Raw genomic sequence first — 14,592 nt, forward strand, 5'->3', positions numbered from 1 at the left:
TGTTCTTAGTGTTACTACATTTGCAGCTTACATGATTTTATCAGTAGAAAGCCCAGAGGGGCTTCCAAAATATTAGAATTAATAATAGAATTGAGAAGATCATTGGATATAAGGTTAATATGCAAAGATCAATAGTATTTCTATAAACTTCAAGAAGCAATTAGAAAAATATTTTAATATCTGAAAAACCCAAACACATAGAAATATCTTTTAAAAAGTCTTCAAGTGCTCTACACCGAAGACTACAAAGATTGCTTATACAAAGTGCCATCCTTTGCAAACTTTCAAAGTGTATCAAAGAACAGTTCTTAGCTCATTCTCTGAGGCCAGTGCTACTCTGATACCAAGGCCAGACAAAGAGATGACAAGAAAAGAAAACCACAGACCAATATCCTTCAGGAGTATAATTGCAAAAATTCTCAACAAAATATTGACTCCAGGAACATGTAAAAATGCCATTACTATATGAGATTTATCCCAGGATTGCAAGGTTGCTTTAACTTCCAAAACGTCAATTAGTATAATACACAGTATTAATAGAAACAAGGACAAAACTGCATGATTGTAACAATAGAAGCAGAAAAAACTACTTGAAAAATTCAACACTCATGTATGATAACAACTTTCAATCAGCTAGGAATAGAAGGGAAATTCCCTACCCTAATAAAGGGCGTTATTATGATAAGGCCAAAGCTGGCAGCAGAGTTAATGATAAAAGACTGAACACTTTCCCCCTGAGATCAAGAAAAACGCAACGAGGTCAGCTCTAGCTGCGTCTTTTCAACATTGTCCTGAAGTTCTGGACAGTGCCATAAGGGAAGAAAAGAAATAAAAAACCCGCATGTTCATTGCAGCTCTATTCACAATAGCCAAGACATGGAAACAACCCAAATGTCCATCGACAGATGATTGGATTGGGAAGAAGTGGTATATACACACAATGCAATACTACTCAGCCATAAAAGAGAATGACATCATGCCATTTGTAGCAACATGGATGGAGCTAGAGAATCTCATACTGAGTGAAATGAGCCAGAAAGACAAAGACAAATACCATATGATATCACTTATAACTGGAATCTAATATCCAGCACAAATGAACATCTCCTCAGAAAAGAAAATCATGGACTTGGAGAAGAGACTTGTGGCTGCCTGATGGGAGGGGGAGGGAGTGGGAGGGATCGGGAGCTTGGGCTTATCAGACACAACTTAGAATAGATTGACAAGGAGATCCTGCTGAATAGCATTGAGAACTTTGTCTAGATACTCATGTTGCAACAGAAGAAAGGCTGGGGGAAAAATGTAATTGTAATGTATACATGTAAGGATAACCTGACCCCCTTGCTGTACAGTGGGAAAAAAAAAAAGAAAAAGAAATAAAAAGCGTACAGACTGGGAAGGAAGAAGTAAAACTGTCTTAATTCACAGACAGGATCTTGTGATAGCAGTTCTAAGGAATGCACACCAATTAGTTCATCAAGGCTACAGGATACAAGATCAATATACAAAAGTCAGTTATATTTCTATAAACTAGCCATGAACAATCTGCAAATGAACTTCAGAAAGCAGTTCCATTCACAATAGCATAAAAAAAGAGTAAAATACATAGGAATACGTTTAACAAACAAAGTGCCAGGCTTCTGCGCTGAAAACGATAAAACACTGTTAAAAGGAAAGGAAGAGCAAATAAATGAAGAGACCTTCCATGTACGCGGCTTAGAAGACCCAGTATCCTCAAGGTGGCAGCTCGCTCCAGGCTGACCTGTAGATTCAGTGGAAACCCTATCAAAGTCAAAGGTGGCTTTTTTTGCAGAAATTGAAAAACTGATCTTAAAATTCATTTGAAAAGGTAAATGTTGCAGAATATCCAAAATGATTTTGGAAGAGAAAAGTGAAGTCAGAGTACTTAAACTTTCAGATTTTGAATCTTAGAATAAAGCTACTGTGATAAAGTCAGCATGGTACTGCCATAGGGTGCACGCATTGATTGGCTGAATGTAACTGCAGGTTTGGAAATCTTTATATTTTTGTCAATTAATTTTCAACCAGTTCAGTAGGGAAGGATGATCTTTTCAACAAATGGTGCCATGAAGATTCGATCTTCATGCGCAAAACGATGAGTCCAGAACCTTCCTTTACACCATACACAAAGATAACTGAAAACAGACCATAGGCCTAAATATGAGAGCTAGAACAATAAGAGTCTTAGGAGAAGACATATGAATTTTTTTTTTCATTCCTGTAGCATGTGGATGTTTGGGGGCCAGGGATTCAACCTGAGCCACAGCAGTGACACTCGCATCCTTAACAGGCTGAACCACTAGGGAACTCCAAGTAAATCTTTGTGACCTTGTGTTAGGCAAAGATTTCTTAGATGTGACACTAAAAGCATGCTCCATAAAAGAAAAAAAAAACATGTAAGTTAGACTTATCAGAATTAAAACCTTTTATGCTTCAAAAGATACTATTAAGGAAATGAAAAGATGAGCCATAGACTGGGAGAAAATATATGCAAATTACGTATCTGGTAAAGGACTTGTATCTAGACTATATGAGAACTCAGAACTCAACGAATTCAGCAAAGTAGCAGGATACAAGATTAACATTCAGAAATCCATTGCATTTCTGTATCCTAACAGTGAAATATTAGAAAAGGAATGTAAAAAAATACTTTTTGAAATCATACCCCCAAAATTAAATACCTAGGAATAAACCTGACCACGGAGGTGAAAGACTTATATGCTGAGAGCTATAAAACATTAATCAAGGAAATTAAAGAGGATTCAAAGAAATGGAAAGATATCCCAAGCTCCTGGATTGGAAGAATTGATATCATTAAAATGGCCATACTACCCAAAGCCATCTACAGGTTGAATCCAATCCCTATCAAATTACCCACGCTATTTTTCACAGAACGAGAACAAACAATCCAAAAATGTATGTGGAACCACAAACAACCCAAATCAATCCTGAGGGGCATGGGGGGAAACAAGCAGGAGGAATAACTCTCCCAGACTTCAGACAATACTACAAAGCTATAGTAATCAAGACAGTGTGGTACTGGTACACAAACAGACATATGACCAATGGAACAGAATGAGAGCCCAGAAATAAACCCAGATACTTAACAGTCAATTAATCTTTGACAGAGGAGGCAAGAACATAAAATGGGAAAAAGGTCTCTTCCACAAGTGGTGCTGGGAGAACTGGACAGCTGCATGTAGATCAGTGAAACTAGAACACACCCTCACACCATGCACAAAAAAATAAATTCAAAATGGCTTAAAGACTTAAACATAAGACAAGACACCATCAAACTCCTAGAAGAGAACATAGGCAAAACATTCTCTGACATCAACCATACAAATGTTTTCTTAGGTCAGTCTCCCAAGGCAATAGAAGTACAAACAAAAACAAACCAATGGGACCTAATCAAACTTACAAGTCTTTTGCACAGCAAAGGAAACCATAAAAAACAAAACAAAAAGACAACCTATGGAATGGGAGAAAGTAGTTGCGAATGATGTAACTGATGAGGGCTTAATCTCCAAAATATACAAGCAACTCAACAGCAAAAACAAACAAACAAAGCAAAACAAACAAAAAAAACCCCAACCCAACTGAAAAATGTGCAGAAGACTTAACTAGACATTCTTCTGAAGAAGACATACAGATGGCCATCGGCACATGAGAAAATGCTCAACATCACTAATTATTAGAGGAATGCAAATCAAAACTACAATGAGGTACCACCTCACAGCAGTCAGAATGGCAGCTATTAATAAGATTAATGGAGACCCTTGAAGAGGGTGTGGAGACCCTTGGAGAGGGTGTGGAGAAAAGGGAACCCTCCTACACTGTTGGTGGGAATGTAAATTGGAAAGCAGTATGGAGGTACCTCAGAAAACTAAATACAGAACCACCATAAGACCCAGCAATCCCACTCCTGGGCATATATCCAGACAGACCTTTCAGTCAAAAAGATACATGCACCCCTATGTTCATTGCAGCACTATTCACATGAAAACAACCTAAATGTCCACCAACAGATGAATGGACTAAGAAGATGTGGTACATATACACGATGGAATACTACTCAGCCATAAAAAAGAACAAAATAATGCTGTCTGCAGCAACATGGATGGAACTAGATTTTCTCATCCAAGGTAAAGTAAGTCAGAAAGAGAAAGATACCATATGATATCACCTACATGTGGAATCTAAAAATACGGCACAGATGAACCTATCTATAGAACAGAAACAGACCCACAGACATGGACAGCAGACTTGTGGTTGCCAAGGGGGAAGGTTAAGGGGAGGGAGCAGGATGGACTGGGAATTTGGGGTTAATAGATGCAAACCATTACATTTAGGATGGATAAGCAATGAGGTCCTGCTCTACAGCACAGGGAACTATGTCCAATCACTTGTGATAGAACATGATGGGGGACAGAGTAAGAAAGAGAGTGTGTATAGATGTATGACTGGGTCACTTTGCTGTACAGCAGAAATTTGCAGAACAATGTGAATCAACTATAATTAAATTTTTTTTTAAATAAAGAAATTTAAAGAAACTGACAAGAAGACAACTTGATTTTAAAACTGGCCAAAGATCTTAATAGACATTTCACCCAAGACTATATAGGAGTGGCCATTTAGCACCTGACGAGATGCTCAACATCATTAGTCATCAGGGAAATGAAAATCAGAACCACAGTGACCTGTCACTTCACACCCACCAGCACGGCGACTCTCAGACAGACGGACAGCAGTAAGTGTTGGCGAGGTTGTAGAGATGGAACCCACAACACCCCGGGTGGACATGTAAGGTGGCACCGCTGCTGTGGAAAACGACACGGTAGTTTCCCGACCCTGGAAACGGACATTGACCGTATGACCCAGCAATTCCACTCCTAGGTATCCGCCCAAGAAAGATGAAAACATACGTCCAGCCAAAGACCTCTGTGCAAGAACTCCTACTGACGTTATTCATAATTTCCAGACTGGAGACAACCCAGACGTTCATGACCTCGTGGCAAGATAATCCAAGGCGCCACGTCATACAGTGCACTAGTGACACCAGAAATAAAAAGGAGCAGAACGCGGACCCATGCGCCCTCGTGGATGAACCTCAGAAACGGCGTACTCGGTGATAAAAGCCAGATGTGAGGCGTATACAGCTGCAAATATTATACGATTCTCTTTACGTGAAATGTCCAGAAAAAAGCAAGTATATATATAGAGAGAAAATAGATAAGTTGTCTTAGGACAGGGGTGGACATGGAGAGTTACTTCAAATGGGCACAAGGATTCTTTCCTCTGAGGTGATTTGATGGCGCTGATGGTTGTGCAATACTATAAATTTACTGAGAACCGTAAATACTAGTTGCCAATGATTCCTGTTTGGACACTAAAGAAAATTATCGCTCGCAGACCAAAAACACCCTGCGCATAGCCTCTAAACGACTTCGTTTTCTCCAAGAGAACCTTATATCCTTTTCAGATTCTGGACCCCAAAGGCATCTTGGCTTGGTCACTTGATTAGTCTCTCGTCACATTAATATTCACAACATCTCTCTATGGTGAGGGAAGGGTCTTTCTTTCCTCTGCTTTTCCAGTAAATAGTTCCTCTCAACTTTGATATTCAATTTACTTATTGGTAATTTTTTACTCCGGGGGAAAATTTCGCCTCACAGTATTTTGCTCATAATATGTTTTCTTTATGCAGCATGGCTGAAATTTTTCTTGCTAAGTAATTGTCCATTTATGTAATTGATGAGGTTGGTGGTAGTGAAATCAAGCATAATTAATATTCTTAGGAAATTGGCAAGTTGTAATTGCATTTCCAGGAAGTTCTGTGCCCCCTGAGGCTGAGCCGCTCGGCCGCAGGTGGGGTTGGGGCACGAGGAGCTGTTTAAGGTCTCTGCGACCGCCAGCCCACAGCTTGTCCTGGGGAGACGGTCAGCCTCTTTCCTCACGTGGGGCTGTCGCCTGCCACGTCTGACAGGTTGCAAAGTTCCAGCTCCCCCTCCCCCCCACTGCTCGTGGCACGTGGGTTATATAATCATCCGTCATCAGGTGAGGTATTCTTGTTTCAAATCGTAATTCTGTTTGGCCAAAACTCATGCTTTATTAAGTGATGCTAAATATGTGTGATGCGTTTCCTTCCTTCCTTTCTTTTTAAACAATTCCCTTATATATTCTGATGCTCAGAAACCTGGCAGGCAGATAACAGGGGAAGAATTGCGACATACGCTAAATGACATGGTGGTGAAAATAAGTGATTCGGAATTCAAAGAACTAATGCGAACGCTGGACCCTGGGAGCACCGGATGGGTCAATGTCAGCACGTTCGTTGAGCTGCTTGAAGAGAAGCCTAGGGTGAGTTTTACAGCAATGTCACCTTTGCTGTTCCATTTATGGCAGGAAGCTTAAGGACAATAGATGGAGATGAAACACGGCTTAAAGAAATGAATGATGTAATGTTTTTAGGCTGAGTTAATTTTTATTTTAAGAGTTAAGTGTTTAAATGTTATTTGATTTTACCTTTTAGGTTCTGTTATTTTTTAATTTTTATTTATTTATTTTTAGGGGTGCGCCTGTGGCATATGGAAAGTCCTGGGTTAGGGGTTGCTTTGGAGCTGCAGCTGTGGGCCTTCACCACAACCACAGGGACGCAGGAGTCAAGCCTCACCTGCGACCTATGCCGGCAATACCAGATCCTTAACCCACAGGATTCAGCAACCTCATGGAGTCATTAACCACTGAGCCACGACGGGAACTCCCCGTGTGACTTCTTTTCACAGTTTCAATAGCGCTACTCTTGCAGCCATGTCCTTCAGAGGCATGTTTGTGAATTGCTACTCTGGTTTTCATCAATATTTTTAGAGGTTGCCACAAAGGGAACTCTGAATATTTTTAGAGTTTTTATGTTAGTTTACCTTAAAAAAGAAAAATTTCTTGGAATTCCTGTCGTGGCGAATCCGACTAGGAACCATGAGGTTGCGGGTTCGGTCCCTGCCCTTGCTCGGTGGGTTAACGATCCGGCGTTGCCGTGAGCTGTGGTGTAGGTCGCAGACGCGGCTCGGATCCCGCGTTGCTGTGGCTCTGGCGTAGGTCTGTGGCCACAGCTCCAGTTAGACCCCTAGCTGGGAACCTCCATATGCTGTAGGCGCGGCCCTAAAAAAGAACAAAAGACAAATAATAATAATAATAATAATTTCTTATTGCCTCTGGTGAGTAGCACTTGCTTTTAGGATTTGTCTCTTTTGGTTGAGAAATTGATAGTTTTATTATTGGAAATGCTTCTATAACTTCAATAGCTGTTAGCACTTAAAAGTCGTGAGAATTTTAAAAACTCAGCTTAGCCGCAGACAGCGCAAGCAGTAGAGGCGCCGGCAGATCGTTGTTGAGGTGCCTGGCGAAGCCTTTCTTCAGCAGGTGCAGATGGGCTTTTGATTTTCGCTTGATTTCCTGAATGGGCACCTCCTAAACCAGTGTCACCTGGTCTTTCTTGAACGCTGATTCAAAAGTGAGTCTCAGAGCCCTTTCACACACGGAAACGCATCATCGCCACTCCTCCAGAATTCTGCCGTGCAACACACCCTGTGTTCATTTGTAAATCACTACCTCTGGTAAATCACACTCTGCACAGAGCCATCTTTAAAAAAAAAACCCAAATATACACCCGGAAGCCATCTATTCTCTGTGTGCCCAGCAGCAGGATCTTTATTTACGGTAAGCCAGACCCTGCCACCTCCACGCCTCACCCTCTAATGGCTTTGGGACCCATAGGATAAAGCAGGCCTTCACACGTGGTTGATGAGGTGCCACGTGGTCCAGCCCTGCCGCCCCTCCCAGGGTCCCCTCGCCGCCACACCACTCAGGTCCGTGGGTACCCCAGGCTCTCTCCACTGTCCTGGGCAGCTGCAGCCTCCTGCCAGGACTCCCTTCCTGCTCCTCTCGTCCGGGCCTGTTCTCCATGTCCTGCCACGACTCCCTGACACCTCTGAGCCGGCCCGTCTTGCAGGAGTTGACCTTGCAGCCCATGGCAGTCCTGGGGTCACACTTCTCCTGTGCCGTGGTCAGGCCTCCTGAAGGCAGATGCTTTTCTCTTTTCACTGCCCACTGTACCTGCAGGGCATAGCCCAGTGCCAGGTATTCACAGAGCCATGTGCTGAGTGAATAATTAATATAAACAAATGCATTGGAAAAATTAGAAGAAAGAGATATGCAAATAGAAGAAAATTTAAATCACTGCTAATTCTAACACTGAGGAACTGGACCTCCTTACCCACTGCTACACTGTGTTGCATATCCTTTCAAACCTTTATACCTGCACCCCTATTATTTTTTGCAGCCTTATTGAGGCATAATTGATATATGAAAACTGCACATATTGAATGTATACAATTGAATGAGCTGGAGATATACATACACATATATTTTCCTTCATAAATGCTATTTTATTTTAAATTGAGATCATGTAATTAGTGACTTTTGAGCCTGTCGTTTGTTGACGTATTGTTAACACTTGGTGTCAGTAAAAATTCTGTTCTGTCATATTAAAAGATGCAGAGTGTCCCCTGTAGTTATAATCAGGGTGTTCATGTTTCTTCCATTTGTACGTCTTTTGCTACGATGAACATCGCAGGACCTGCTTTTTTGCACCACCCTGAAATTATTTCTTTAGTATAATTTCCTAGAAGTGTGGGTCAAGGCATATATATTATTTTTTAAATTATTTTGATTATTTTGAAAGAGAAAGCTGCAGAAGCGAATACAGTGGAAGTGAGCTTTCTCTCCTCCTCCATCTCTAGCTGCTCCCCAGAGACAGTTGCTATTACTCTAGAACCTGTACATTATCAAATCGTCTAGTATCCATTGTCACCACCGGTGATTTGCTTCCTTTTTTATCCTGATAGGCAAAATGACATCTCATTATTCTTTCACTCTGCATTTATTACATTTCTAGGTGATGGATTTTTTTTTTCATGTTTATTGTACTTTTCTTTTGGCCACACCCACAGCATGAAGAAGTTCCCAGGCCAGGGATCTAGCCTGCACCACAGCAGTGTCAAATCTTTAAACACTAGGCCGAGGAACTGCTGTTTATTGCATTTTTTTTTTTTAACACAGCCACACTTGTGGCACGTGGAAGTTCCTAAGCTAGGAGTTGAATCAGAGCTGCAGCTACCAGCCACAGCCACAGCCAGAGCCACACCAGATCCCAGCCGCGTCTTTGACCTATGCCACAGCTCATGGAGACACCGAATCCTTAACCCACTGATGGAGGCCAGGGATCGAACCTGCATCTTCCTGGATACTAGTCGGATTCATTTCTGCTGAGCCACAACAGGAACGCCCCCCCCCCTTTTTTTTAATAAGCTCAAGATAAATGTTATTATCCCCTTTCTAGATGAACATAGGGAGGCAGGCTCACCTGCTCAAGGTCTAAAGCCTTGGCTGTAATCAGGAACCAGCCTGGCAGTCCCAGCCCGTCAGCCTCCAAAGCTCCTGCTGCCTTTGGGAGTGGTTTATATTTATATATTTTCTCTTTCCCAATTAGCTCAGCAAGCTATCCTCCTGTGAAGACCCCAAGGCGCCTCTCCTCCTGGCGTGGGATTCAGTAAGTGATGCTTTCCTGGGGGGCCCGACGTGCTACCACCCCCAGTTACAAACGCACGGCCTGGTAAACGTGCCTGTTTTTTCATGTCAGGTGGAGGAGATCGTTCACCACTCGGTGACTCGGAACCTACCGGCTTTCCGAAGGATGCTGCGGTCATGTGACCTCGGAGACACAGGGCTCGTTGGGCGACAGAATTTCAAGAAGATCATGCGCACGTTCTGTCCGTGTTTAACAGCCGAACATTTAGTCAAGTAAGTTTTCTGGCAGCAGAAGGACATCCACAGCACGTGTTCCATAAAGACTGGTTTCTAACCCTAGACCCGTTCCTACACATTTCGCAGTGTCACTAGGGATACCAATAATCGCCTCTGTGTACTGAGTCCCTACTATGCCGTGGACGCTGACGGAGAGACTGCCACACGCCCTGTGGCTCAGTCCCCACCACAAGCCCGGCCGGTGGCTCTGACAGCTCCTTCTCAGGGGGAAGGAAATTGAGGCCCAGAGAAGTTAAGCACCTCCCGACACACACGGGCTGGTGAGCAGGGGAACTGGGTTCCGTCTCCCAGCTCCATGACACCTGTGCCCTCGCCGTGACACCACTGTACTGTCCCGGGGAGGAAGAATGACCAGCTGTTCCATAAACGGTGATTTGAGTTATAGCCCTGAATTTGTGGTGGTTGAGCCGAAGCTGGAGGGGGACGGGGAAAATAAGAGAGAGAAGAAAAGGGTGTCCTGCAGGCCCCGTGGGCCTCCGGTCCAGTGTCCCTTTTGTCCTCCATGTAGAGGGCTCGCCCCTTGGGCCACTGCCTCCCTGAAGACGACCTGGACAGCCTCCAGGCCAGAGCTGGCGCTCCGCGGGGCATGGCTCCTCCCGCACACCACCCAGCCACAGGCTGCTGTCCCCCAGCTCAGGGCTGCGGCTCTGTGGGGGCTGGGCCAGTGCTTCGGCAGGTGGGCAGTGATCTGGGAGGCTCCCTGGAGACAAATCCAGTGGAATTGCAGGGATTCTCTCCCAGTCCTTCCAATTGGAATGTGACAAATCTTGTTTGTTGCTTTTCTTTACGTTGATTTAAAGTGACCCCGAAACACAATTCATCTCCTCCCGGTGATTGTCGGCTCAGGAGCCTCCTCTGTGAGCAGAGCCCACCCTCCCTGTAATTTGTAAGAAGAGGAGGGGCGCGGGCTTTCCCCGGCAGGAGAGGCTTGCAGAGAGCTCGGGGAGCCGGGGGCCGGGTGTTTGCGTTCATCCAGTTTTATGGTTTCATGGTGCACCTGAGGCATGAGGCGGTTCCTGGGCCAGGGATGGAATGTGAGCCGCAGCTGCAGCCTGCGCTGCCGCTGCAGCAATGCCAGAGCCTTAACCCATTGTGCTGGGCCAGGGATGGAACACACGCCTCAGTCGCGACCAGAGAGGCTACGGAGACAGTGCCAGATCCTTAACCTGTTGGGCCACCGTGAGACCTCCCTGCATGCATCCAGGCTTACAGAACGTTTGCTGAAAGAGGAGTGTGCTGGTGGGTGGAGGAAATGCAGGAACAGGGAGAAGCAGGTGCCTTCGAGTCCAGAGAGGGTCTTGGAGGAGCCGGGGGCAGAGGCAGGGGCTGGGCTGGGCTGTGGGGCGGGGGCAAGGCCGTGTCCATGTCTGTGTCTGCAGGGGCTTCAGCCTCAAGGGCTTTGCTGTGTGCGGTCCAGGGAGGGGCAGAGATGGGGGGGGAAGAGGCACCCAGGGCTGAAGGGACTCTTCACTTTTTTCCTCCACTGGGTCCTTCCTTCAGCAAGTACCGGGCCAGCCTCCTGCATCCCGGCTGCGGCGTGAAGCAGGTTTACAGAAACCGCTTCATTCACAGGGTGGCCTAATGCAGGGAGAAGGGATTCGGATGCACCCAGTGTGGCCTGTGGGCGCTCGAGGAGCATGTGTGCTGCTCTTGAAGGACACTCACAGCCGGGGCCGGAGAGGGGGAGGGGTGTGCACGAAACGCGGGAAGCTCCCCAGGGACATGATGCTCAGAAAGGAAAGAACGTTTCCCAAGGTAGGATGGCAGGGCTGGGGCCCAGGGCACGTCCAGGGACTGGCAAGTCGTGTGGGGCGTCGGTGCAGGAAGCGTGGGGGAGGGCGGGAGGGACAGGATGCCGAGCATACGGCCGGGGCCCCGCAAGCAGGACCACACCCCACAGGCTAAGGAGCTGGACTTTCCTGGCGGGCAGGTTCTCACCTGGGCCTGCGAGCCCCCCAGAGAGCTTTGGCAGCCCCGATGCCCGTGCCCTGTCCCCAGGCCGGGCCGGGCCCTGGCCTGTTGAAGTCCCCCTGGCTCTGCCGAGCAGCTTTAGTCGAAGCAGAGCCTGGGAGGTGGCTTTCCATGGGGGCGGGTGACAACTTCAGATGTGTGCTGTATAAAGATCGCTCTGGCTCCAGGGAGCAGAAGAGATGTAACAGGGAGAGAGGAAAAGGAAGGGGCTTGAGAGGCGGGGTGGCGGAGGGCCGCAGGGGCGGCTGCTTTGCGTTAGTCTGGTGCCGAAGGGCAGACCAGTGCTCTGGGCCGGGAGGGTGATGGGAGAGGAGAGAAGGGGTGGTGCCAGGGGCCCTGGAGCAGGTGGGTGGGAGGCGGGGCCCTGGGGCAGCGACGGAACACAGGGGTCCCGCCGGGTGGGATGAAAACACCAGAAAAAGACTCGGAGGACGTGGGGCTCCGAGAGGAGCCTGGGCAGAGCTGAGGCTCTGGAGTCCTCGTCTCATCACCAGGTTGTTCAGCTGTTCAACAAGCATTTGTCTGGGGTGGACGCTGGGCCGTCTAAGGCGAGAGGGCTGCGGGTCAGACCTGCAGAACGGTGCCAGCTCACCAGGGCCCTGGCTGGTCCCCAGCAAAGGGGCCGAGATGGTCAGGGCGATGGGACGGTGCCTGAGGCTAAGCGGGTGAGGTCTCGGGGAGCAGGAGGAGCCAGCGACGTCAGACCTCACAGAGGAAGCAGGTGTGGGGGGCGGGGCAGGCGGACCCAGAGGTGCCAGCGGGGCTTGTGGAGGGGAGACCCTGGTGTTGGGAAAGGACTCACCTGTTTCACAGACTTGCTTTGTGCTCGTTTGTGGGCTTGGAGAAGACGTTAAGGAAAAGCCAGAGACGCGAGCCAGAGTCCGGAGAGAAAAAGTAGGCGGAGCCAGGACGGGAAGGGGGTTGGGGGGCCGACCACGGCCCCGCCCTCAGGACGCCTGTTTCCTTGGTGCAGGGAGGCGGGGTCTTCGACGGAAGGGGCGGTGGGAGGTAGACCAGGGGGCTTGGGGAATTGTTGAAGGTCTGGAAGCAGCTTCCAAGGCAAGAGAAGGGAACCTTGGAGTTCCCACCGTGGCACAGTGGGTTAGGAATCCACATGCAGCGGCTTGGGTTGCTTTGGAGGTGTGGGTTCAACCCCCCCCCTACCCCCAGCACAGTGGGTAAAGGGTATCACGGCGGCAGCTTATATTGGATCCCAGGCCCAGGAACTTCCGTATGCTGTGGGTGCGGCAGAGAGAGAGAGAGAGAGAGAGAGAGAGAGAGAGAGACAGAGAGACAGAGAGACAGAGAGAGAGAGACAGAGAGAGAGAGACAGAGAGAGAGAGACAGAGAGACAGAGAGAGAGAGACAGAGACAGAGAGACAGAGACAGAGAGAGAGAGAAGCTCTTGGGGACTCTGTTTACTTGTCCATGGAAAGGAAGATGGTGTCCATACTTCAGGCATTCAGGATCTGCCTGAGAATGTTTTCTTTTCTTTTCTTTTTTATTTTTTTGTCTTTTGGGGGCCGCACCCCCGGGGCATATGGAGGTTCCCAGGCTTGGGGTCTCATTGGAGCTGCAGCTGCCGGCCTACATACACCACAGCAACGGCCAGATCCTTAACCCACTGAGCGAGGCCAGGGATTGAACCTGTAACTTCATGGTTTCTAGTCGGATTCGTTTCCGCTGCACCAAGACGGGAACTCCTGTTTTATTTTCTTTATATCGACTCCTCTTTTTCTGAAGTATATTAGTTTGGGGGGGGGGAAGCATTTTCTTACCACCATATATGTAAAAACAGCATTACTTGCTATAAAGAGGTTACACTGTGACTGGTATCATGAAGACAACGTGATTAACTCCTAATGAAATGTCTCCATCTGCCAAGGCTCTGAGCATGGGACTTGCTATATCGCTTTGTAAAAATGTAGGTTAATAAGTAGAAAAAATATGAACTACAGGAGATAGCACTTGAAGTAAAAGAAATACAAATTTGCAAACATGTTACAAGAGCACGAAGCTGGAGAAACTGGTTCTCTCCCGTGTGCTGGTGGGATGTAAGTGACAGAGCCTCTTGGGAAGTCAGTCTGGTGTAATAAGAACCACCACCTGGTCCCCGCAAAGGAGCTCCCCTTCGTCTCTGAAGCCGTTCTGGGAATTCATACTGAGGGCCCACTGGAAGGCTCAGGATATGTCTGGAGCACAGCTGGCCGGACTGCCAGGGGCATGGATGGAGGTGGGATGGGAAGGGGGCGAGGACGAGCCAAAGCTTCTGGCTTGAGCGCCTGGGTACCCAGGATTGTCCTCTGAGCTGGGGGAGGCTGGGAGGGGGACAGTTTCAGGGGTGAAAATCAGAAGTTCCCTTTGGGTCACATTAACGTGAAGAGGAGATTAGTGACGTGCCACCACCCGGCGTGGCAGGTCACTACTCTGTGGGTTAAAAGAGACGGCGTTGCCCCGGCTACTCCCTTCCTGTCACCCAGCTCCATTTCCCTTGGCTCTTGTCTCTGGTTTATGTCATTACCTGTGCCCCCCACCGAGGATGTAAAGCGCAGGTACCTGGGGCTGGAAGAGTTGGCGGCTCGGGGACAGGGCTTCCTAAGTGTCAAGCAAGTGAGCCAACAATGAACGAATGAGAGAATGAACGTCAGTGGACTGGCCGGGCAGGCAGTTGGGGTTTTGAGGTGGAAGCCTCCGTCCTCTTCTCCATTGTGCAGCCAG

General features: G+C 47.3%; 1 protein-coding gene across 4 annotated transcripts in view; it reads left to right on the forward strand.

Moving 5' to 3' along the window:
- The window catches only part of EFCAB6 (EF-hand calcium binding domain 6), a 236,080-nt gene that overhangs the window by 108,515 nt on the left and 112,973 nt on the right, over nucleotides 1–14,592 (forward strand). For all 4 annotated transcript variants that reach the window (XR_007135738.1, XM_047786044.1, XM_047786045.1 and 1 more), the window contains exons 12-14: nucleotides 6,214–6,381; nucleotides 9,569–9,628; nucleotides 9,719–9,879. Coding sequence is in view for 3 of the 4 variants with exons in the window: in XM_047786044.1 (XP_047642000.1) it covers nucleotides 6,214–6,381; nucleotides 9,569–9,628; nucleotides 9,719–9,879 (389 nt within the window). In the remaining variant the exon portion in view is untranslated. The remainder of the gene's footprint in view (nucleotides 1–6,213; nucleotides 6,382–9,568; nucleotides 9,629–9,718; nucleotides 9,880–14,592) is intronic.

The sequence above is a fragment of the Phacochoerus africanus genome, chromosome 7, assembly GCF_016906955.1.
Source record: "Phacochoerus africanus isolate WHEZ1 chromosome 7, ROS_Pafr_v1, whole genome shotgun sequence".
Classification (NCBI taxonomy): Eukaryota; Metazoa; Chordata; class Mammalia; order Artiodactyla; family Suidae; genus Phacochoerus; species Phacochoerus africanus.